This window comes from Sylvia atricapilla, chromosome 5 (genome assembly GCF_009819655.1).
Source record: "Sylvia atricapilla isolate bSylAtr1 chromosome 5, bSylAtr1.pri, whole genome shotgun sequence".
NCBI lineage: Eukaryota > Metazoa > Chordata > Aves > Passeriformes > Sylviidae > Sylvia > Sylvia atricapilla.
The window spans coordinates 13,173,399-13,200,308 of record NC_089144.1 but is presented as its reverse complement, the minus strand read 5'-3'; the positions used below and the strand labels follow the sequence as shown (position 1 = coordinate 13,200,308).

The window sequence follows — 26,910 nt, the reverse complement described above, 5'->3', positions numbered from 1 at the left end:
ACCAAAGATTTTTCATAAAAATTACATTTTCAAAAGTGAAATTGTTTAGAAAAATAAAAGGTATTTTCAGTGCTCTCTGCTTGGAAGATCTGTTTCCTTTGTAGTCAGCTCTACATTTATCTTAAATATAACTGCAAAGAATAACAAATTTGTTTTTATTAACAGACCTTTCATCAGAAATAAGAATTAGTTAAATTCAAGTCCCTCTGGAGTTTCTGCTGAACTGATTATATATTTTAGCTGTTGTACCTTGGCCCATCTTGTCTAAAACGGAATTGTCTCAAGAGTCTTATGGTGTCACTGAATAGTCAGCACACTAAACAGAAAGACAATACTCTGGTATGACTCGTGCTTAGGAAAAAAACATCAATTTACTTAGGTAAATAAAGCCTCTACAAATTTACTCTTTTATGTTTTAGATGATTACTGGTACATTTTTTTAATATATATATACATCAAACAAGCGGCCTTGAAATAGGTACAAGCATCTGAAACATGATCACAATGCAGAAAATTAAAAAGTGGTTGAGGGGAAAATGACTCCTACTAATGCTTTACCACTACGGACTCACGCAGGTATAATTGAGTATGTAGACATTTGCAAACCATGCTGTATAACTGGTTCATTACTGTTTCTAAATGGATAAACACATAAAACTGCCAGTATTTGTAATTTGCTTTCAAAATACTGAATGGTAAGGGGCAACATTTAGGATTCATTTAAGTGTTTGATATAAGGAAATATAAATTTTTAAATTTATATATTATCTAGAAAACTTGTCATTTCCTCAATATGGCAAACAATTAAAATTGTTTGCAAATATAGAGAGTGTGACTTAAAATATGGCAAGGTGGTTGAGACATTATTTAATGAATTTTTTTTTATATTTTCTATAAACTTTAAAATTGTTTAAATTCTTGAAAAGTGCAATAAGAATTGGAAAATTCCTCTACAGGTTGGTTTTCATTGGGTTACATGAAAAAATTAAGCTGTTATATAGTAGTATTTTTTTTTTTTTGCAAAAATTTTAAAAAATTGATGCTTTAATAAAGCCAGGGCCTCAACAGACAGTTCAACATTTCCTGACAGTCCATGTATCCACCTCCTCAACTGACGTCAACAGCTCTTGAGCTAAAGCTACACTTCCAGAAGTGCCTTTGGATACCTGTCTCCAAGATACCCACTGTGTTCAACACCACAGCAGATCAATAGCAGGACTAAGCAGTAGCCAAAGATCTTAAAATTTTCAGATTTTTAAGAGTTTCATCACAGAACCAGCCTCAGCTGCAGTGACCCCAAGGAGATTTGGACACCATAGTGGACACACGTGGGCTTCCATTCCAGATTATTCTATGATTTAAACCCCCATTTGTTAGCTTTTCACCAAGGAGCTAACAAATCAATTTTTTTTCTGTTTCCTTTACATAAAAATCTAGATTTTAGGGACGGAAAATAATCTAAAAATCAGAAAAAAACCCCAACAACTGTGTCTTCCAGGTCTAAAACATTCTACTTCAATCAATCTTCACACTCAAAATGGAGATATGCATTTTACTAGATCACCCAGTCATGTGGAGAACACTGACTTGGATCATAAATCACAGAATGTGAGATGAATACGTGAAGTGTAGGATTAGATTCCACAGCAGAAGACTGGTTAGATTATTTGCAGTGTATAAATATAACTTCATGGAGTGAGCATCAAAGTATGAAAATAAATTTTTTAAAAAGAGGAAAATATCAAGAAACCATCACAAATACAATAAAAATAAACCCCACTTAATTCTAAACTTTATTCTGAAAGCACAATATTTTAGCTTCTAATGTGAAGCACAAGAGAGAGCAACAAATGAATGTGGCAATATAATTAATACATTTTAAAAATTTTTACTGTTGCATATATTTCCAGGGAAGTTTGGAGCACCTAGTGTATAAAAAAATTATGCTTAACAAAGGAAAAAAAAAAAAAAAAAAGGAAAGAAACATAATCAGAGCACAAGATTTACAAACAGTGACTATTCAATAGCCACAAACCTTATGGCCTGGGGAGGTGAAAAGAAAAAAAAAAAAAAAAGAAAGTACCTTTTTTACTGCTAGGCTTATAAGATGATCTCCAACTGGTATTAGAACTCCTCCGAAGACAGCCAGTACAGCACCGATGATGGCCCCAGTGAGGAGCCCACAGTTTCTGCTACAGACCATTCCTCTTTTTTGTTAGGGTACAGGTAAACAGTGTACAAATATCCTTGCTGTGAGGCTTGATGGTTTTTCCTCACTCTTGGTCCCAGCAGGCTCACTGATCCTCCTCAGAGAAGCTGCTAATATAAGCAGAAAGTGAACAAAAATCAAATTCCAAAGCTCAAAGTACAAAGCACATGACATGAAGCAGGTAGGAAGATAACAAGTCAAAGAGAGGCAGCCAGTGGCCAGCCAGTGGCAAAAAAAAAAAAAAAAAGCTGCAGGTAGTCAGGTAGTTTTGGCAAGTGAATTGCTTAATACATATGATTATCTTTCTTCATTCCAGTAGCCTAAACAAACTGGTTTTTTGTTGTTCCGTTCTCTTGTTGTTGTTGTTGTTTTTTTTTTTTTTTTTTTTTTTATTGCTCTGTTGCATTAGGGCAGGCTGAAGTTGTTATTATTCATATGAACATTCCTCCTGATGTAGACATCTTTAAATGTCTCTCTGCCAAAGGAGGAGGCTATAGTTATTTCTGCTTTTCTCTCAGCCTGCCGTGGCCATGGCTCCCACTTCAGGCAAAAGCAGGAGTTACACTCCACTTCCATGAGCTCCCCTGGCTGTTTCTGCCCTATGCCAGTAAGAAACTCCTCAAGGCCCATCAGCATCTCGGTGGGAAAGGCAGCCTCTAAAGGGAGGCACCTCCAAGAAGCCTCATCCCAGATCTCTATCAGTCCACAGTCCTCTACTGAACAGGTAGAACTTTTTGTTCAGCAACTTCATGACAAAGGCACGACTGGATTTTGCTTTTAGAGCTGCATTCTTGCCACCAGTTAATTTCATCAATCCCAACTGCCTTATAGAACATCAGAGTTTTTAAAGCAAGACTAGAGCTTCATATTTGAAAGAGGTAATACCTAAAATTTCAAGATTATTCAGTCTCAGAAGAAAAATGTCTGTTATTATTCATTGGAAAATAAGGGTTGCTAGAAATATATCTCTTACAAGCTGGACCCTAGCAAAAGGGGTTGCAATAAAAATCTAAATGACAATATTGCTGAAGTGGTAAAATATAAGCTCCCAGTGATATTTTTTCTAATTTTTTTTTTTTTACTTTTTATGATAAATTGAGACAAATTGAGCTGCCTAATTTGCAATTTATTCTTTATTATTAAATATCAATCACACAGAATTTGCAAGTTGGCTATTTGCTTTAGACCTCCAGTTAACAGAAAATCTTCCCTTTTCTATTTTAGATGCCACTGTCCATGTCCTTTTTATTCTTACTAATTTCTGTTTGTTAACATGTTCTGAACATCTCTAAATTAATTTTAAAGTTAGTTAAGGGTTAATTACACATTCAAGGCCAAACACAGAGAGAAGGAAAACAGAACAATGAAGTGGAAGAACAGCTCAACCAGTTGCTTGTGAGGACTAAAGAACCAGAAGGATTTCATTAGTTTCTAAATAGTAAAGCAGGTATAGGAGCAGTGTGTGTTCTATTTTCTTCATGTGATCCCCTTATCATATAAAGGATGTAAAAAAAATTAGGTACCATGGTCAGCGGGCCACTGATGTGTCCTCCCTTGTCATCCCAAACTCACAATTATGTCCCATCTCTACCTGGCCCCAGACACCTCCCTTTAACAGCATTGGAAACCCACCTTTTGCCTGCTCTTGTACTGGCATCAGGTTATGGCTCCCTTGCCTTTAGCAATGTCTATTTCTGTACATTTGAGATCATTCAGTATGTTAAGAATTTCTCCTTGGATATTTTCAAGCAGAATGACCAAAAGACTGTTTGCAGTCTTGGAAAAATATCCCTACTATCCCTAATATAAAAGTCAGCCTGTCTGCCCACCTGCCACCAGCTCATTCCATGTGGTTCTCACTCCAAAGCCGTTAAAGGCTTCTTGATGTAGTGGATGTTTTTAGCCACAAATTTCAAAGTATATATAAGTTAGGAAATTTTTAGGCTTCAGGAACTCTTAAGTGAAAATCACTATGACAACATCTCATATCGTTGTAGCTAGGCTGAGATCTGGATCTTTAGTTTGGCAAAGACAGAGCAGTAAAAGGCAACCAATTGGGTAGGTGGTGTGGGAATTTGAAAATCTGATTGCTGTTACATATCATAGCGAATCTAAGGAAAAGCAGGCATTCTCAATTAAATCAAATACTGAAATATACCTAAAATACCACTTGATTTTTCTCCCAATACAAACAGATTTTTTTTCCAGTGTGGAAACACACATTTTAAAATTTAAAATGAAAATTAATTCTTTCAGAAATGTTTAAGAGGGTCTTTTGGATATCATCAGACTTTTTTTTTCCTTGACTTACATGCTGAAGATTTTCAAATTCCACTGTAATACCCTTTCCACCAAAATAAATTTCCACCTAAGTTTCTACAAGCTTTTCCAGTGATTTTATTTTGTTTTAGGCAGACTAGGCATCTCTCATGAGCACTAGCAATAAACAGCTAGAAAGCAAGTGACATCTAACCACTTGTGTCTATTCCTGCAAAATTGCTTCTGCAAATTGAAAAATATTCACCCTTCTCCCACCAAACACAATGCAATAGCAGTCTAGACATCCAAATTTATGCAATTCAAATTATAAATTACACAACTGTGAATGAAGAGCACTCCTGTCATAAGACTTAATTAATATAGAAGTCAACACACTATTCTCATCTATCAGAACTGAATTCAAAATATGAAGATTAAGGTAGAAGTTTCTAATAAGAATGCACTTTCTGTGAAATTATATTCAAGTGAAAATTATATACCTTAAGCAGAATAGAAAATACCATAAGAAAATTAGCTGTGGTCTGTGAGGTTATTGTATCATTTAAACTCAAATTTGACTATGGGATTAATAAGATTATTCACCCCATTCTAGAGTGTTTGGTATGTACTTTTTAATATTGTTTCAAAGATCCTTATCAGAATATTAATTAACAACAATGAAAATGGCCCATTCAAATACCTGAAATTAAATTTATAAGCAATTGTATAGAAGGAAAGATGCAAAATGCTATTAAATTCTTTCTTCACTATTTAACTTAGACTTCTGTACAGGTCATCTTAAAGTGCTTATAAAATACAATTAATCTCATTACATATTTGATGTTCTTTGGAATTATAGTTTTAAGCTTTTTAACTGGAATAGCAAATGCTCTAAAAATTACCTTAAAATATGCATTTCTTATAAATTCACACGATTCCAGTATTTTCAAGAATATCAAATATCAAAAGACAGAATGCAGTTGGGAAAGCCAGCCATACTGAACATAAAACACCACTTTGATATCATAGTAACCAAACATTTCACTAATCCATGTAAAATGTCACTTTTTCTTGCAAGCAGCTTTGTAAAATCTTTCACATTTTTTTTTTCATTATAAAGAAATCTTTTCAAGAGCTTCCACCCAACTGACCTTGAAAGTATTCCTGAGGAAAACCCTCTGATTTAAAATGCTGTACCATATGACTCACCTTGAATAAGGGCAACTGACTTTTCAGCTGAAGATACAAGTCCTTAGCACATGACTTGCATCAAGTTACAGCAGACGAGCAGATCAATGTCCCCACCAAGCACATAGGCTGTGAACTGTGAGGGAGGGTTTATATATTCCAAGAGACGTCAGTTCCCTCTTTATCTTTTTTTGCCAGAAGAAAAAGTTAAGTTGTACTGCTGCTGGGGGAAGGGGTTATTTTTGCAGCCTGACTAAAAGCCACTACCTACATCTCGTGGTAATATACTTAGCAGCTGCAATCTTTGTCCAGTTTTGATCCAAGCGAGTCAAAGGTCAAGGAGAAAAAAGGGTAACTTACGTACTTGGTTTCTGGTCACTTCTTCTTGCACATAATATGTGCACATAATCTGCATATTTGTATTTTGCTCATCATGATAGTGTATTTTCAAGTAATAAAATTAGGTAATTTCAGAATATTTTTAATAGGATTCTTTTTCAGGTATCAAATGCAACATTTCTTTGCAAACTGCTAAGGCTCTACCTATTTCACTGGAAGTTCAATGAACATCATCCCAGAAGCTTCTATTTCTGAATGTATCTAAAAATCATTTATTTTTACACTGACATCTCTGTTAACCAATGAGTTACTCAATCACCGTGTCTACTAATAAATAATAACAGTTCGACAAGCTTTTGTAGAAATATTTTATAAATACCTCTTTATCTCAAGTGAATTCAATGAATGGATTGTTTTAAAAAATTCTTCTGGCAGCAGTAAGAGGAAGTGACTTTCATTTGGCCTAATTATGAGAGAGAAAATGTTCCTAAAATAGATTCTTAGGCCCAGACTTTCATGATACAGGACTGAATAGTTTGCAATTCACAAGTTTAGTATTTTCTACCTGTTTGACTGAGTGCTGTTCAGTTATTTTGTGTTGCTCTACTCGGAAGTTCAGCTTTTGTGGAAAATTCTGCCTTTTTCTATATTTCTCCTAAGTAAATCTAAGGTGGATGAAAATAAATGAATTTGAGTTTTTTTACCTCCTAGTAGCAAAGGCAAGACTGAAAGCGAGCCTGATATTTTGAAAACAATCTTTTGGGTGGTTTTCAGCACAAGGCTCACTGCCAGGACAAGTTTGTGACCCTGAATAACTCCAGCTTCTCATCCTTGAAAAGTGCAGAAATTTTGTTTTCCTCTGTTTTCTGATTAAAGAGGGATGTTTAACTTCTGAAAGTTAGCAGTGGTCCACGCTGTTCTTGCCATGAACTACTTTTATTGTCATTAATTGTTTCTGTTGTACATGTCCTCTCCTATGATGGTGTCCTGAGGATGCTTGTTTGGCATCCTCCTTTGCTGCTGCCTGTGGAGACATTCCCTACCATGCTCATTTTCACTTATCATGTTTGCAGTGAGTTTGAGTCAGTGTGCACCCTTTGTGAAGAAAATATCTACTGGGGTTTTTTGTTGGCATCTGCTACTGTCAATGTAATGATGTCCAGTTTTCAACATATGCATGCTGAGTTGTATCACCTAATGTTATAATTTACAATATTCTACTATAATCCTGCATAAACATAACCTCTTCTAGCAGCAGTGCTTGGCAGTGAAATGAGGACTGCCTGGGTCAACTGCAGAAACCAGCTAAAAGGATGGGAAGATGACAGAGAAGCTGTAGACTTTTGGATGTTAGTAATTTCTGTTTCCAAAAAACAAACTGAAACAAGCCATAAGTATTTAATGGTCCTGTGTCCTCTGGCTCCATATCAGAGTTCAGAGGTTATAGAGGATAGAGTAGAGACACACAGCAACAGAGAAAGGACGCAAAAAAACAAACAGTTGTGTACTTCATCAGAGTCTCCAGTGGTGCAACAATTGACAAATTGATTCACAAGAAAAAAATGGTCAAAAAGGAGAAACAGAGTAAATGACACTCACATGCCTCATGAAGACAAGAAAACTACAGGAAGCAGAAAAAGGGAAATGCTGTTGCTATTTCCAAATGAAGCCCACATACATTTTCTGGAATAAACATAGTACTGACAAGAAAATGCTGAAGAGATGAGTGTTAGTCATGGCTTTTATACATATCTAATAGTGGGCCCTTTGCAAAACACTTTCTTTGGGGTGCTTTCCTATGTGCCCTGAGATTCCTAATTAGGTGATCTCTACCTTTTTTTTTTCTTTTTAATATAAAGATCCATTCTATCAGACATACCTTTATAGTACATATAATTTGAATTTTTAAGATGATTGCATAAACATTCTCCCATTCTTGTGGGAATTCTTTGATGTACAGTATAGCACAGTATGAGTTTATATTCTTCTGTTTCCCAGTTATTACACTCAGAATATTTCTTCAACTGCTTATCATAAAGCTTATTAAAACTAGTGTTAACATTAATTCTTTTTCAGATATAGAAATGTTAGCATACGTTCAAAGATACTAGGAAGCAAATGAGAAAGCTCCAGGAAAGTCCTGTCTGTGCTTTTGCACCCTCTGAACTTTTTAAGGATGTTAACTGTTAAAAAAACACCCAACAAAATCTACTTTGTAGTTGCTAGGTAAAATGTCAGCCCCTGGGGCAAAAGATGCGGTTAATATCCTCAGTATTCAAAACATGATTTTTCTATAAGATTTTTGGGTACACTCCCTGGTTTTGAGACACAGCTGGGAGGAATTATGTTTACCTCCTTTCCATGCTAAGAAGATGCAAAAAATTATTGTTTATCCTGGTTATTCTATTAACATCATTTTATGTGGCTTCTATTGTCTCTATTGAAAATCCTGTTGTCATCAATCAGTAGCCCTCTGGCTTCTTCATAGGAAGAGGAAAAGTCCCACAGGAAGGGTTGTACCTTGCTCAGTAGTGACAGATTAAATCATTAAACCTGTCCCCCTCAAAAGAAAACAAACCATACACACACACACAAAAAAAAGAACCCATGGCTTCTCTCCCCAGATATGCTCTTTCTGGTCCAAAACACTTGTGTTCACCCATTTGCCCTTAGTTCTACTGAGGAGAATGATGGAAATGAATCATCTCAAGAAGAAAAAAACAAAAAATCCGCAATATGCCACCAACTGGGTGAGACTTCTGCTTCTCTGTGTGTACTCGAGATACTACAATGTACTACTTTAGAGAGAGAGAAATTTTGTATTCAAGGGAGTTAATTTGATTTCCTAAGGAAACTAAAACCTTCTGTATATCACATCATCACATAATACATGAGAAGCAGCACATGACTTCTCCACTCAGACCAGCTTCAGCAACTTACTTCACTTCCACTTCACAAGAGCCATCCTAGAACATGCCCTATCTTCAGGTATTGCACATAAAGACCGTGAATATAAAGCACACAAATGATAAAAAAATAATACAGAAGTAATATTATTTCTGAATTGCATGTTCACTGTTTCTGTCTCATCTATTCTCACGGTGACTGCTATTTTGTATCACCTCATTTTCCAAAAACCGTGGGACAGAACAGAGTTTTATAGGTCAGGTCATCTCACATAAAAAGAAGGAAGAACAAAGATATTTTAGTTGCTTCAGTTTTCCTGTTACTATCTTATCTATAAGGCTCTAAAATAAAAGTAAGGCATTGTTTCAATATTTTTTTTTCTTGTTTAAGTTAATTAAAGTATTTGTTATTAGCAAAGTTATCCAGCTAAAGGCAAGGCATTCAGCCCAAGGGAGACAAATTGGTTTCCTTTCTTCTCACTAGAGGTGAATAAACATAACTCATCCCAAGTACTTAAAATCTTTTCTTTGGCAAGAATATATAGAATCATAGAATCATACAATCATTAAGATTGGAAAAGACCTCCAAGATCATCAAATCCAACCTTTGTCCAAGTATACCACCATGTTCACTGAATCTTATCACAAAGTGCTACAGCTACTTATTTTTGAGCAGTTCAGGGAGTGCCTATCTTTTAGAAGTACTGGTATCCCCCCTTTAATTGCAAGGCATCTAAACAACAGACTAAGGTTAGGTGTCTAATGATTAAAATGTTAATGTTAGAAAAATTCCACGCAAAGTCTCCATAAAGGTCTTTCATTTCCTCTCCACCATACTCTGTTCTGGTACACCTGTGCTAGGTTCTGGTAAATGCATACAAGTTGTGAAACAAACAGAAAAATCAGTAAGGAAACTTCAAAATATTTACCATCTGGCATCAATGGACAGTTTGGACAAAGATTGCAGGCACAGCATAACACTTTTTTGCTCAGCTCACATCACACATTTTACTGCAGGTGTGTTGGCCTACAAGGATTGCCAGTACATGCCCTGAGTCATACTTCAACCACTCATATCTAGCATTTTTCAACGTCCTGAAAAAAAGATCCTCCCCAACATGCATTAATACCTTATTTCTCCTCACAAGACCTTGGAAGACTCTTTTCAAACTGCTGTGTAGCTCCTTCATTACCCACCAGAGACTCTCAGCTGTAGCTTTCCCAGCTCTGTTAAGTGTTAGGTCCTAAGGTGCTGTCCCTTGTGGTTCTCAACGTGTCCTGACGATATGGAAAAACATCCTAAAATATCAGTGGCTCAAGCCAACTTGGCAGCAGTACAGTGGAAACAGTGTGATATATTTGGCTCCTGCCACTGATGAGTTCCTCCATCAAACTGTAATGAAGTTCTTTAAGGGGAAAATGGCTGATGGAAACCCTAGTAATTACTTAAGTTTTTTTCCCCTGGAGATAATTGCTTTTGAGCTCTTCTTCACTGATTATGGCACACATAAACTGCTGCCTTTCTCAGTCCTCAAAATCACTTTTAAAATTTGTTTTCAAGGGAATTTAGCAGGGGGATTAGGTGATGATAACCCAAGAGCAGCAGGGTTCTGATTCTTCCACTCCTGTGGGTTCATGTGAGAGTAACTCGGAATATAGATAGAGAGGATCTTGGTACAACAGAATCCAATACAGAAACTGTAATATTGTAACACAGACTTCTTGTGAGTCTGGAAGAGTGAAGGGCTATGAAAATCTCTTGCTGAAAATGTAGAGTTGGTCTATTAATGCTAGAGACGTCTCTCACTGAAACCTAAGTGTTGCCCCAAAAGTTTTGATTCATCACCCAGTGTGCAATGAGTCAATCACACAAAGGGCCAAGGGCTTTGTTATTTCATATTTGCACAAAGATGGGTGTTGTGTGGTGAATCCACAAAGCTATCACCCTAAGTAAAAACGATAAAGACTCTTTATATGCTGTTAATTTTTATGTGTTCTGCTTATCTAATATATTCAGTGTTTAGTATTTGACTGTTTCTGAGTTGTCCTGAGCTGGCTTCTTATCTTGGATGGCCTGGTGCTCATCAGTATTTGCCATTCTATTATTGTCAGGATGGCTTTCTTAATTTCTTCTTATCTTGGCTGTCCTGCAGTAGCAGATTCTTCCTCCGAATCTTTGTTACTTCCCTGGGTCTACGACATTTGAAGTATGTTGGGCCCTGAAATGTGATAAGGCAATGCTACTGAGAAAAAAAATTGTCTTAGCCATCACAAGGAGGGCACAGAGAGGGGGCTCTAATGGCAGGAGGCAAAAAATTTAAAGCAAACGACTTTTAAAAGTCAGGAGAGATTTAATAAATCTTACCCCTACTTGGACATATTCCACTTCTTGCAAAACTCTTCTCGTTAGATCAGAAGTCACAGAATAATGGAGTAATTCTAAAATCTTTCACTAGTGCAATACCTGGTTGAGAAATAGTCACCATAATGAATCATCCCAGAAAATGTCAGTGGTTTTGAAGAATGACTGGGTAGTCCTTGTGTTAGTTTTTGCCTACCAGCTACACTGTAATTTTGTCTCTGTAATAATTAAGAACAACATATGTACAGGGGATTTTTCCAATTATGAAGAACTAAGTTTAAGGTCAACTTCTTGACTTCTCAAGTGTTGAAGACCTGTCAAATGTCTGACACCCTTAACTTTGAGTCTACATGTTCCAGACCTGGAGACCTGTCCTTGGTCTGAACAATGTACAGAAGATCTTCAATCAGCCTCAAACACAAAAGCCAAACCATCAGCCTACTGCTAGGAAAAGCCCTGCTCCTCATTAGGCCAGCACAAGAAGAAAGTTTTATTGAAGCTTCCCTTGGGACAGCTGCCAATTCCACTTAGAGAACCAGAATCAGTGGCTGGAATACAGAAAAAAACTTCTTGTGATACAGAAAAGGACCTTTTTTTTCCTTTTTTCATATTTTTTCTTGAGAAGATAGTGAATTATCACAATAAAAGAAGCAAACTTTATTCACTCATAGACAAAAAACCAAAATGCCAAGACTGAAAAATAAAATTACGAAGTTACCCTTGCCACAGGAGATCCCTTGGCAGCAGCTGAAGATCTAAAGAGATTATGAAAAATTGAGTAATATCACAGTGTATTGAGAAATATTAACACCAATGAAGAACAATACAGTAGAAACAGTACTAGCAGTGATTTCTGTGTACCAGCAGTAATGAGGGAACAAATAGATACCCTGAACTTCTCAGATCATATAATTTTCAATCCTAAAATATGGCATTATTCTTCCAGATGAAAACATGTTACAGAAATATGCATATAACTGCCAGTTACAGAAAAAGAAAAGCAGTTTAAAATACAGCAATTTAATCCAAACTCCTTACATTTCTGATATTTTTCCTGGTTGTGCCAATTATACAAATGTTTTTTGAAGTCTCACTTGAGGACACAAAAAAACCCCAAACCCAAACTAAGCAACTGCAGACTACACATTATTTATGAGTAGGGTATTTTTGCCAAGTTAAAAAATTATGGAGTAAATATAGCTGTTGTGTCAATAGTCAAGAAAATAAACCATTAAAATAGCATATGATATTTTATTGGGTAGCTATTTTATTATGCTATATTTATTGGGTTGATCTCAGGACTTTCATATAAAATTAATTTGTGTTACATCAGCATATTTATTGCACAAAAATTATAGTTTTTAAACTACACAGAAATGCATATATATGCTTTTTTCCTCTAATTAATATTGATACAATTCCCCTAAGTAAGAAGTATTACAGTATCTTTCATATGTTCTTTTATCTCACAATTATTAAATGTATACAGCCATAAACTAGATATCGCTGCTCATTTTCATAAGACATGTATTTAGTTGCTTATATAATAGAAATAGATACAAGAAAATAATTAACAGGCAAATTATTAATACATTTGTTCTAGTTAAAGATTAGAGATACTTATTTCTAATTGCAATGTACAGTGAAATATTAGCAACACACAATATGTTCAAGATATGCAAGTGATAATTTAACAGTATATTGAGTCTTTATGAATTTTAGTGAATGGACTTTTCTTGGATTTATAGTCAAGAAACAGAGGCTGAATAACATCTCTCTTTGCTTTCAATAACTGGCAGTTAGGAGCACTTTGCAAGTTACAGGATGCAATAATACCCTTACAAGAAGTTTATACAATGTGCAGCTCTGTGCTCAGAATCTGCCTCTAGCCCGGGAGCAGGGTCCCATACCTGTATGGAGAGAGCTGCTCTCACAACGAACTGCAGAGGTGCAGAAGAGCCTGCAAACTTACCTCCTTATTTAGAGAAAATCAGAGTTGCTGTAGCAACCTTAAGCGACCTTGCTGCCCTGTGCCCCACCAGAGATTTGATCTCATATGAGCCACAGAGAAACAGAAAGTTGCAGAGACCGTTTAAACTCCCTTGTAGCTAAACTGTCTCGAGTGATAAGCAATTATTAGAAAATCTCTGAGCCTGAGATAAAACCCTCTCAACACTTAGGCATTAAAACAGAGACCAGTTCTAACAAACCCTTTTCAGGCTTTCAAACCCTTTGCCTCAGATACCTCCAGCCTCTGCAACTGCCCGGCACTTGGAGGCAATGTGCAGGATCCCTGTTGCCAACTCAGAACAAGTTTGATTGACTTTGCTCTTTGCAGAAACTCTGTGCAAACACAGTCTAATCCCATTTAATCCCCACAAAGTACTCGAAGCCAGGTGATACGTGCCATATTAGAGATAATTCTTCAGATTTGGGCTTATTATATTTATTTACACAAAGCATAGAGACAGGTGAGGATGAGGCATCCCAGCTGTGAGTACAACTGTTCAAATTCATGGGACTCTTTCTAACATTTCCACAGGTTTTGCTTCAGAACTTGGTTGCTTAAATAAACACCTGAGCCAAGTAGCAGTGCTATTGCCTCCTCTACCTGTCTTTTTGGATCTTTGCTAAATCCTTTTATCATAGCAGGGCTAATACTTCTCTAAAATTATTAAATTATTAATAACTAAGCACTGTATATTTTTTTATTTGAAGAGCCTAACCTCTTTCCAGAACGTTACAACAAATAACAACAGTTATCAGCCTGTCTGCCAAGTGATTTAATAATAAAGATAATAGCTGTCCCAGAGGATTATCAGGACCCTGGAGGTGAGTCATTATAACAGGTGCTATAAAACTCCATGTACTAACTCAAGGGACACTTCATGGCATGAACCTCTTAATCTGGCTTTCTATGAAATTTCTGCTTCACTAAAGTTAGACAGAAAATCAAATGACAAGGAAAAGGTAGGAATAAAAAAAAAAATTCCTTAAATTTGCATTAATCTGGATATTTTCTTATCTATCCTTTTATGTAAATGCTGTTGTTCTACCTTTGGTCTTCTTGGAGTCCTGTTGAATGCTTCCTGTGCACTTTTCACAGCTGCAGCCTCCAGCTTGTTGCCAGACTTCTGCCTTCTTTTCTACATGTGTTTCCTTCCACCCCTGTTTCCTTCTCTGAAAATCTCCTCCCTCCTCCAGCTCTATGTATGTCTCTCACCTTCCACCCTATCATCCCAGCTGTCACTCCTCCACCAAACATCTCCCCTCTTTTGTCTCCTCCCTCCTTGGATTATCCCCTGGTTTTTTGCCCCTCTTCCAGAATTTACTGCTTTCCATCAATCCTGTCCTGGCTCTTTGGCATTAACATCTATTTTCCCCCAACCATCCTTGATGCTTTTTTCCTAATTCTATTTCTCTTCTTCTACCTCTGTGTGAAATTCTGGTATATAACCTCCTCATACCATCAGTTAATCAAAAAGCTGGTTGCAAATGAAAACCATATTTATCAGTGTTCTTTGGTACACAGACAAGTCTTACCTGAATAGGCTAATTATAAATAATAATTTAAGTTTAGTAACTTAATGCTGTATTCTTGTTTGTGTTCCTTCCTAAAGCCTCAGAACAATAAAGCCCACAGTATTTCCACCCATTATCTATTTTCTGCCCAGCTATCATTCAGCACTCTTTTTGAAGTCCTCCCACTTCTAAGAAAATGAATTCAGAGCAGCTTCAGCCATAAACAAAAAGAAAAGATCAGAGCAGAGCAAAGAAAAGAGAAAAGAGCGAAGCGAAGCGAAGCGAAGCGAAGCGAAGAGAAGCGAAGAGAAGAGAAGAGAAGAGAAGAGAAGAGAAGAGAAGAGAAGAGAAGAGAAGAGAAGAGAAGAGAAGAGAAGAGAAAAGACAAGAAAAGACAAGAAAAGACAAGAAAAGACAAGAAAAGAAAAGAAAAGAAAAGAAAAGAAAAGAAAAGAAAAGAAAAGAAAAGAAAAGAAAAGAAAAGAAAAGAAAAGAAAAGAAAAGAAAAGAAAAGAAAAGAAAAGAAAAGAAAAGAAAAGAAAAGAAAAGAGAAAAGGAAAAACTTTATCCCTCTCTTACCTGTACCAGAACTGGGAGAGGATCTGTGATTGGGCTGGGAACAGCTCCGTTTTCTGAGTACAGTGCCTGGCAGGTTCAGTGGCAAGGCAGACATACTGAACTACCAAAACCACTGCTGTGCCCTTCCTTCCAACCCACAACAGCTAGAAAGGAAATGAGATGTATCCCTCATCTCTTTCTTATGATTTGAGAAGTCAGAGCACTCATTAGTGTTACATTAACAACGAAAAAAAAATCCTTAAAATTATATAGGATAAAGATTACAGAATTGTAAACATGTCGTCACAACATGAAACACCCCAGGCATGTTTGTGGCAAAGCACACACCCTCTGTATAATTATAGTCAGGCTTCTCTGTTTTAGGCAAAAAGTAACAATAGTCACTTATCAGATTCTCAAAATGGTATTGGAGAGGATTCAGCAGGACACTCCCAAGACTTTCTGGGTAGCCATAGGATTGCAGACACATATATGCTTAGTCCCTCCAGTTTCTGGAAACTATTTCTTCCATACTGCACTCTGCTCTATAAGGGTTGTCTGGTTAGTTTTCATCAGTCTATCTCTCACAATTCCTTCTCTCACTCTGCAGTTCTAGCTCAGACTTCTCCTCCTTTCCCCAAATCTCATTACCAGGCTATCTGCCCACCTCTTCTCAGGGGATAGATCCTGACCAGATCAGAATAGTGCACACTCATGAAACAGGGAAGCTTTTTTGTTTCTGCTGTACTTCAGCATGTGAAACAGATTTAACAGCAGTTCCACATTCTAGGTCTTACTGAACACTGTGTTTTCTGAAGCCTGTGTGCCCAAGGCAGCATTCAGGTATATTGGTCAAACAAACACCATGGACACCTATCAGCTGATATCTATGATACCTCTGAGTATAGTTTACCATACTGTGGTTCTAATGCACACATACCTAAATAATGTGTGCACATTCCAGTAACATGTATGGATCTCCTAAAAAAAAAAAACAGAGACAAATGCAGTGGAGATTTTTTTACAGCTTCCCAGCAGCATTCATGTCAGACAGCTTCCATCCTTTGGCATTATGAAAAACCTACTAAAAGACATTTAGACCCAGCAGATCCTGGTATTTCAATCCTTCAGTTGAGGTAATGAGAAGAATTTTTGTCTGGGCATGACAGGCATATATTGACTCATGAACTGGTGAGGCTTGTGAGAAGATATTTTCTTCAATAGTAACTGTGAGGGCATATTTCCCTATGGATGCTTTACTTTCCTTTGACCTAGTAAAATGTGAAGGCCCTCCTCTCTGAGGTCAATAATATTCCATTTTTGACCAACTAAATACTTCATACATGCTTTCACGTACAGGTGAACAGACATGCTGGTGGCTTGTTTCAATTTTAAAGAACCTATCTGAAACTTAGTGGCAAGCTGAGCTTTTTTTGCTTCTTGCAACCTTGCCTATTGCCATTTTCCACCATGCAAGCACTCTGCAAAATACCACCTTTTCCTTGGAAAATTCCATGTGTGCCTCACTAAAAGGCATGTGGCTGGGAGGACTTGTGCCTACCTTTGAAATTGTGTGGTGATTCCTTGCAGAGTGATACTTTTCATACCATCCAGGTTCCTCACCTGAAGAACATGGCAGGAAGAAAGACCTGCTTTGGCATGTAGCCACACTTGGTGTACTGCTTAAAGTGAGGTGCTTTCTGGGGTACTACAGGACTTTTTGATGTGTAATCTTCCCTGTCTTATGATCAAATTCATCCATGAACAGATTCCCACTTTTACAGCTATCCCTCCTCTAAATGCCACTTCCATGCTTCCTGTGTAATTCATGTCGTATACATGTATTGAGTGAATCATGTCATAGGCATGTATTGAGTGAATCCAAAACTTTTGAAGGAATTTCATGATTTCAGAAATATCTCCTACCCAAACTCACAAGGCCTTAGAAGGGAACAGAAACAAAATTATAATATAAGTTTTGTCTGACTTGTTCTAATCCTCATTTTGTAATTCAGACTTATTTATTTGGGGATTTATTTCTCTGAAAAGAGTTTAGTCATTAAAAAGTGACTGTAGCTAGTGAGACTTGATGCAACAACTAAAATTTAAGTAGCCTATGAGCATTGTCCCTGGGTTTTACTCAGGGTAAATTTCATAAAAGTTCTAAGAGCTCATATGACCCTTTAATAAGTAATCACAGCACAAATCATCCTATTCTACCTAATTCATTAAGTTTGTATTTTAATTTATTTTTATGTTCTTTATTCTACCATGTTGCACTTTGTAAAAATCAACTTAATACATAATTAACAATTAAAACTTTTCAAACATTCTGTGCTTCCAATGCATGAAGCCTAAGCTTTGTGGAGTGCAGCATAGAGTGCAGATGGAATTCCAATCAGTGGTTTGTGTCAAGTGGTTTTAGAGACACATAATGGAGCCATCACATGAATTAAACATTTATGACTCAAAATCAATTAGTGACTAAGATACAAATTAGTTCACTATTAAGGTTTATCAAGGAACATGCTAACCTTGACAGACCATGCAATGATGAGTGATATTAATGAAGAATTATTACAGTAACAAATATTTGACATTTATATCTCTAATAAAATGAAATGAAAAGGGATATGTAAGGTATGTCACATTCCTTTTCAGAAGCTACAACAGCATTATCCTATATATTATGTAAGTAATTGACACTTCAGGTAAAACAGTGGGATACAAGATTATTTTTCTAAGGAAAAAATCAAAATAGTTCATGAAAAATTTGGTGGGTCAGTCTCTGACATGACAAATAGATTTTTATAGAGTTTATCAAGTTTAGAGCCCTTGTAAGTACTGTTCTACCTGCTTTTTGTCAACAGAGAGCCTAACAAAGCAATGAATAAAAACATAAGAGGAAATTTATACCACATTACTCCTTTCATACATGTTCTAAAGTTAAAAGTTAGTCTGAGCTTAGCAACTACAAAGCGTTGTACTTCCTTGTTTAAAGACAGCCTGTTCCTGCCGGATTTAATCAGGTAATTGAGTGTTCACAGAGTCCTCACAGAGCCTGGGGCAAGCTGGTGCCAAGTCCAGGTGGCGAGACTGGAAACTCCTGTGGTGCAAAGCAAAATGTCACAGGAGGATTTTTCACTTGTCCTGTTGCCCAGACCTGCTGCCTACACACCTGTAACCAGTGACAGCTCTTGTCTCTTCCTCTGACTGAGTCTGGATATATTCAGATGTAGAGGCCAGACCGAGTGACAGGTCGCAGGAATCCAGAAGTATTTACATTATTGAACTAATGAAGTTACATAAATCTAAGGGAGTGGAAAGGCAGAACCTCCATGGTTTTATTTAAATTTTCAGAGATAAAGTCTGTTTATTTCCATGCATTGTTTTAGTCTCAGCATGTTTGAAAACGACATTTCTGTTCCATTTTTGAAAACCAAACACTGCAATATGCTAATGTACATAAATCCTAAAACTGTTTTTCTTAGAAGTCACAAATTGTACTGGATGCCTTGAAATTTATATTGCTGATTTAAGAAGATTGCTGTTTGTCCTTTGAAAAATCAGATACATTTCAAGTGAAATTTCTATGTTTCTTAAAAGAGAGAAATAAGCTTTGCCAAAAACTTTAAAAATAAGAAATTGCTCATTACTTAAATAATGTTGTGTTTGTTTATACAGTGCTTATTCAGTGAAAAATAAAGTCATTTTAGATTATTTCAGTCTTGCCAAGTAGCAATTGCTATAGTCATTATAAAAACCAAAGCAAACAACACCCCAAACCCCTTAGATCTAGATTGCGCACGTGGATACTTCTCTGCCATTTCTTAAAACATAAGTAAGAAGAGTTTCTGTCTGATTTTTAACCACATAACTCAGAATTTTGTTCCACCACAATCAACTGGATTTTCCCAGCAGAGCATTCACAGTGCCTAGCTCCTCTGCTGCTGTAAAGATTGTTAGGATTAGTTTTTCGTCTCTGGAGACTTCAATTAGCTTTCATTTCTTTGGACTCTCACTTGTATTTTCCAAACTAAAGTGCAGTGTCTGTAAAACACCTTCTGATCAAAGTGTAAGACTGAATATGCCTTATGCCTTTTGAACAAGTACTGGCTTCCACTTTAGCCCAAGTGTTCTTCAGCATAGCCTCCTTGGAACATCGGTTTGGGAGTTCTAAAAATCAGGCCACAGGTCTGTCATCAGAGGATACTATTAACATTAATACCTTAATTCATGAATTTACTGTTTAAAACTCTTAAGCTTTTATATAAAGTCTGTCAGCTTCACCAACCTGGTTGTTAAACTTCTGAAATAAAGGATCCTTTAGTAAGGTGCATGAATGCCTGGACTACTCTTGCTTCCTTGAGGCAGTGTTCCCCTGAGAACTGAGCAGTGGTAAGAATTTGATTGATTTCTCTCTTGAATAAACATTTTTTTTATTTCAGCATTTTCAAACCTGAGCAGCTAGTAGAACTTATCTTTTATGCATTATGAAGTCTTCCTAGTTAATAAGTGAAACGATCCTAAGTAAAAAACTTGTGCTCAAAATCAACTGATACTTGTATTATTTTCAAGATCAAAATGCAGAATCCGGTGAGGAGACTGAAAATGTATCTTGTGCTCAAGGACCTCCTGCCCTACTGAGCAGTTGTAACAAACATGGATCGTCGTTAAGTTGCAAAGACACTGAACAAAATGTCACAAGAATGCTTCTTGCACTTTGTGAGGACTTGGAATGACACATGCACTTTGGGTCTCTGATGGCTCTGGCAGCAATTGTGGGAAGAATAGCAGCCACGTCAGAAAGCAAGAACACAAGAGCAAGAAACATATTGGGACTGAGACAGAGCTTGACATTGCACAAGTCATACTTAGATGAGTGCCAAGAATGACTACTCAGAGGCCAGTAGCCCAAAGATATTTGGCTTCTCTCTTCACTTTTAATCATTCTGTTCCAGACACGTATAAACAATACCTAATTGTAGGAAAGCTGGGAGGCAATTTTTAAATCCAAGGAGTATGTAAAAGGGTAAAGGAAATTCTGATGTTAATAATGGAGAACAAGACTTAAGAAGTACTATCTGAACAGCCTCAAGGGACTTGACAGCAAATTGACTAACGACTCTCAAGCATGAGTATGCTGTGGAGTGAAAGTAGGAGAAAAGTAAAGGTTCAAAAGAGGTGCTAAAAATAACTAAGGAAAAAGACCTAAATAAGTGTGGTAGGTTGACTCCAGCTGGATACTGTGTGCCCATCAAGTTGCTCTATCACTCCCCTCCTCACCTAGACAGGGGAAGAAAATGCATTGAAAAGCTCATGCTTTGAGATAAGGGCAGGGAAAGATCATTCACCAGTTACTGTCACAGGCAGAATAGATTCATCTTAGGGAAATTATTTTACTTTATTGACAATTAAGCAGAGTAAGATAATGAGAAACAAAACCACATCTGAAACCAACTTCCTACACACACTATTCTTCTGGACTCTGCTTCACTCCAAACTGTTCTACCTCCTCCTCCTCCTCAGGCACAGGGGGATGGAATGGGGGCTGTGGCCAGTTCATCACCTGCTGTCTCTCCAACTCCTTCCTCTGCAAGGGAAGGACTCCTCACAGTCATCTCCTGCCCCAGCATGGGATCCCTCCCATGGCAGACAGTCCTCCATGAACTCCAGCATGAAGGAGGACATCCTCCCTCACCATGGTCTTCATCACAGGCTGCTGGCAAATCTTCTCTCCAGCGTTTGGAGCACCTTCTCACCCTTCTGCAGTGACCTCGGTGTCTGCAGAGTTATTCTTTCACATTTTGTCACTGCTGTCCCTCCCATCTCTGGCACAGATATGATACCACTGCCTCTGATGGCCTTGGCTTTGCCCAAGTGACAGGTCCCTCTTGGAGCCAGCTGCAGGTGGCTGTGCCAGATATGGGGACAACTTCTGGCAGCTTGTCAAAGAAGCTACACTTGCAGCCTTTGCCCCCTGCCTACCAAAGCCTTGCCATATAATCCCAATAGAGGAACGTAAAAAAAATTTAAAAAAATTTATTTTGGACTTATGAATTAATAAAACGTCAGGAATACTTCAGGTAGCTTTGACTCTTATGAAATCAGCATTACCCAATAGGCTCATCATTTCCCTCTGAGGTTTACAATAGTTGGGCTGGTATGACTCTCAATTGTTGAGTCAAGCTTTAGCAAGAGCACCTCTGCTTTCATTTCTGAGGAAAGGTTTCTCACTAGCAGAGTTATAGCAAAAAGCTGGAGAAAAAAATTTGCACTGAATCCAGTCTCCTAATTCTAACAAGGTTAATTAATTATTCCTGAGGGCTGTGGTAGGCTTGTGTGTGTTGAAAATTTCCAATTTTTGCAAAAAATTAATGCCATTTTGGGAGAATTCTATTGGCTGTATTTTAAATACTGGAATACATCATTATTACAAAATTCTTGATGAAAAATAATATTTTAAAAAAAGATATTTTCTCCTTTCTTAATTCTGACACATTGTTAATAATTTAAGAGCTATACTCAGAAAGGAATTCAATCATTACAGCTTTTTTGTAAAGAAATAAAAAGGAAATTACAAGAGTCAGTGCTGTCCCATGAGTGTAAGGCATATATTTTTACTTAAAATACATTATTACAGACTTCTAAAAAGTGCCTGGAGAGGCAGATTTCCTCCTTTGGTTTTGTTAATGATCTGTTACATTTCAGCAGGGGGTTCTGTGTTTCATCTCTTGTTTTTAAACTCAGAATACATTTGGACACCACTTCTGAATGTTCTCGAGAATGAACTTCTTTTCCTACAGTTTCTACATCTACACAAATGCAGGAAATTCTTATAAGAAATGTTCTAAAAACAGAATTGTTTTAATGGAATAACATTCCTGATTCTTCTAACCCTGAACTGGTTTTCAGGTACTAATCTAACAGAAAAAGTAAGGAAATGCTCTGGAATATGCATCTGTATCAGTAGCATATAAGGAACTAGTTATTCTTTTAAAAGAATCTGAATAAAAATAGGTGAATTAAGTGAAAAAACACCACATTTCTTACAGGGAAAATGTCCTGTAGTGATTCCCCTGTGTCTCAGGGCTCCTCTGCACAGAAAAGTATGTGAACAAAACAAGGAAGACAACCCTTAATCATGAATCTGACAGGCCTGACCTTGTATGTGTCCTTAGAATGAGATCAAGTTCAAGAGAGGATTTCTCAATTGCTTTGTTTCATGCATTGCTATTTTGGTGTCTCATCATCCATCCAGCAATTAAAAATTCTGTCACTTACAACGCTGCCTAAATCAGTAATTACTTCATACCACATAGGTGCTTTAACACTGGCCTATTTAAATAGAATAATTCAGCAGCAACTGGAGGCTTGATGGAACAACAAACCTATAAATGCAGTAGTTGCAGTCGAGTAATATAATGTAGTATATTAGTCCTTCTAATAGCAATAAAAGTGCTTTCAAGGAGTATTTAATTCTACTTTATTAAGCAAGAGCACAGATCTATTACCACAAGGCAGTTCATAATAATTTTTATGACAATACAATGGATTGCAGGCTCTAGAAAAAGTGAGTAGGCATTCATGTGTGATAAATAGGCTCATGTAGGTATTCATTGTAAATCCCACTTTTTGGGGGGAAGGGACAAGGCAATCAACAGGATTTGGAGGTTGTAATTTCGCCGTATCATGAGAGCCTCCAGTATTGTGTTTCTTGACGGGCTATAGTCATCATAACTTTTTCAGGCTTCCTATTGTGTTTGTTTAATTAAAATATGCCTTTACCTGAACTGCTCAATGCTATTAAATATGTTACTCTGCTCCAAGGTTTTCACATTGGCCGTTTTTCCTCTTATCCCAAGTTGTGCCTTCATTTAAACAGAAAAGTTGGTCAGAACTGACATCTCTGACTGATGACTGCAGATCCTGACCTTCCTTCCTTGCCTCCCACTTCAGCACACCTGCTTTCAGTGACTGATAGCTGCTGTGAAGAAACCTCTGCAGTAAGTAAGGCTGAGCTGATGGAAATGAAAACTGGCTTAATAAGATTGTTTTGCTGTTCTGTGTACTTTATTAAAATTTGGAGAAAGCTGAAAGCTCAGTAACATGATGTTTGAAGAGTCTGTTCTGTGTTCAGATGTGATTGGTAAAGAGAAGTAGAGGTGCTTTTTTTATTTCAGCAAGAACTCTGGGCAATTGCTGAAATCAAATTTTTTATCTGGAGTGTTTAAGTTGCAATTTCTATGCTAAATTATACAAAACAAAATCCAAGCTCTTTTTATATAGATCAAAACTAGTACAATAAATGCAATCACTTTTTGAGAAGTATGTGTCATTCTGTGTAGGAAACTATCTCATTTTTTAGCTGGCACAGAAGTTTCAATCTACAGTAGTAAGTCCAACACTCGATGCAATGGATAGCTGGTCGGGATTTTTCCAATTCAGTCAGCATACCAAATGAATACACTTGCACACATCCTCACTTTATTTGCATAAAAAAATCAATTGTAAGGCAAAGTCCTGAAATCCTCTCTGGCGCCAGGAATTTATCTGAGAGAGGATACAATAAAAAGTGTTCAAAGTCTGTCCAAATTGAAACATAGCCTGGAAAAATATGATCACATATGATTAAATGAAAACTTCCTTATCAGAGGCAGGACACATAGATGTCATCCTACAGTATTCCACATCACTGTGAAGAGCATTTAGCTTTTTCTGCTTTACATGAAGCATTAAATATGTAGTGCAGAAAAGACCTGAAAAACATTTTTCATTATAGCTCTGGCCTTAGAAATAAATAAAAACAAGAGAGGACTAATCGATTGCTTAGAATTCAGTCCAAATTACTCAGGTAGAGGATTAAGATAATATTGTCCTAATTTAAAAAATGAGATAAAATTATTATAGTAATTTTATCAAGAACTGAAAGCAAATCCCAGCATTAGAGCTGCAGTTAGAATCACTGAGCAGATCTCTTCTAGCTGGTGCTGTCTGCCAGGTTCCCTGGTGGAGATGAGTAAGAATCAAGGAAACTCCATGAGCACCACTGACAGTCTAGGACAAATTTCACCAACAGTTAAATGTTGCTGGCTGCAGGTGGAAGGGAGATAAAAAAAAGAGAAAAATATGCAGAGGCAAGGCCCAGCTACAAAGAAAGATATAATAAATTCAATGGGAAACTACTGTACTTCAACACTGTTAGAGGAATTTAGCCACACAAGCGTGGATCTTTACAGAATCTTAATTAAAAAAATAAAAGAATCCTCAAGTTTTACACATAAGCTCAATGGTTTTTCAGTGAAAGAAGATGGCTGCTATGAGCAGAGATCTGGGAGGGAAGAGCTCCACAAAAAAAAATTAAGAGGGAAGGGAACTCACAGCAATGTGAAAGTGGAAAAGGTTTGATAAAAGGTTTGACTGACCTTACAGTCAGTCATCTGTTAGTAACCACATCTTCCTCTGCCAAGGTGAAGTCCTTCACCCCTATTCCAGATCCTTGAATTCTTGTCTTCAATACATTTTGAGTTGGATGGTTCAGTACTGTCTTCCTCTCTGTTGTTTCACTGGGTGGTATGTTGAACAGCAAAGACTAACCACCAGACGCCTGCACTAAATCAAAGTACTTTTGCCAAGAGTGCATCACCTGTGCTTAGGCTCACCCTATTCACTAGAGGTATATATGCCTACATAATGAATACCACTCCTACAGGCTGTTCTGGAGCCTGGAAACATCAAAATTTTGTTTATAATCTGGTCCTACGTGCCAGAATATGAAGAGCTGCTTCTCAGACTACCTGTGCTTCTTCTTAATTTCTCACCTAAAATTTCAGTAGTTGCCGTTGAGAAAAACTGCATTCCAATTGCTAGATAGTTTGAATTTTTTAGAAGTATGACCATGTTTTTGAATATCCAGTCTTCCAGGTACACATGCAAGCACTAATCTCACAGTTTGAAATCAGTCTTAGTACACAGAAAATATCTTTGTTAATTTGCTGGGAGGTAATATGAACTCTGTTCTGATATAACTCAAGGAAATAGCTAAGTCCCAGGGAAGAATTAATAAATGTCTCCCTTTTGTCAAGGAAAGTCATGCCTCAGAGTTTTCTTTGAAGAAGCAAGCAACAGCGGACATGGGAAACTTCTGTGTCAGGTACTTCAATTTGAAAAAGTTGTTTAAATCAGCCATACACCAGATATTGTTCAAGAAACTAAAGTGGAAAAGCACAAGAAGGAAAGTTCTTAAATGCACAAAGAATTGTACAAAAGATGGGCAACAGACCTCAAGTAGAAGTAATCAGGTTTTCTTGTTTGATGTCACTCTTGAATTTTTACATCCTTATGAAAATTAGTCATTTCACATAATACCAAGGAATCTGACTGATCCTGACCCCTAAAATTAAACTGAACAAGATGAACTTTCCGTCCTCAGTTATGCTCCTCTTCAGGCTATTCTGAATGAAATGCCATGGTTCTGAGGCACAGAGTTGTAGTTCTAGAGGTAGACAGGAGACAGTTAAAACCAAGATGACCTCTAGAAATCCTTTGTTTATCCCTTTTGTTCTCTTGTTCCACAGCGGACAAAATGTTTCCTCCGCAGGTGTATATTTTTTGTTTTATTATTTCAACTCATTTCACTTTGGGGCAGTCTGAAGTGTAGTTTGACTAGCCAAAATTGTGAAATACAAATATTTGGCAAGATAGGTCTTGTATGCAGATGTTCTTATTGCTGCTAGCTGTTTGGCATTCCAATGTTGATTTGTTGTGTAGGTGTACTTCTTTTCATGTATGTAGTGAATAAGGAATCTTTATCCCCAGAGGCTGTGATAGATATATTCAAACTGAATGGATCAATTAAAGGAGGCAGAAAGAGTTTCTTAATAAACACAGTTGAATGAAATTTAAGTATCCTCCTTGTTTGAATATGTATTTGAATTTGAAATACAAAAGAAGCTACACAAGTATCTTAATAGTGGAGTAATTTTTTCACTTTTACAGGTTGGATTTTTTTCAATAGGACACAAAATTATAATTAGTCAAGAATCTTAAAGCTCTGAGAGTGTGGCTTCTGTGACAAATTTTACATTTTATTTCCTAGTTAGACTTTCTTAGAAGGGGAAGAGAAAAATCCTAGAAAAAGGAGTGAAGTATTCAGAAAATATTCTGGCAACATTCCAATAATGATTAAGATTTATGAACAACTTCTGCCAATTTATTTTCCAATCTATTGTTCTATTTTCTACCATTATTTTACTCTTTAAGAGTAAAAGGATATTTTTTAAAAGAAATTCCTCTTCTATCAACTAGTAGCTCTCTTTCTGTACCCAACTATTTGTTTTCTCTCTTACTATTAACCATTCATATTGCCTTTCCTATTAGCCCTAAACTTTCAGCTATCTTTCTACAAAGAAATCTTTGTCTCTTCAAGGTAAATCTTATTTTCTGCTCCATAGCATGTTTTTCTAATATTTTCCATATCCTCTTTTGTATTTTTAGTACCAGTTCCCTTGTCCTCTTTGTCTCCTTGCTGGTATGATATTCTGTTACTTGTTTACACTGACCTCAGC

General features: G+C 36.8%; 1 protein-coding gene across 5 annotated transcripts in view; it reads right to left on the bottom strand.

Moving 5' to 3' along the window:
* CD36 (CD36 molecule (CD36 blood group)) overlaps positions 1–14,509 on the bottom strand; it is a 35,784-nt gene extending 21,275 nt beyond the window's left edge. Inside the window, exons 1-2 of one of the 5 annotated variants that reach the window (XM_066318742.1) lie at positions 14,320–14,509; positions 2,084–2,319 (exon numbers count right to left, since the gene is read on the bottom strand). In XM_066318742.1, the coding sequence (XP_066174839.1) occupies positions 2,084–2,203 (120 nt within the window). In that variant the 5' untranslated portion in view covers positions 2,204–2,319; positions 14,320–14,509. Of the gene's footprint in view, positions 1–2,083; positions 2,320–5,677; positions 5,790–10,031; positions 10,157–14,319 lie in introns of those variants that run through there. The other 4 variants (XM_066318745.1, XM_066318743.1, XM_066318741.1 and 1 more) reach the window with 4 other exon arrangements.
* Between the last annotated feature and the right edge of the window lie 12,401 nt (positions 14,510–26,910).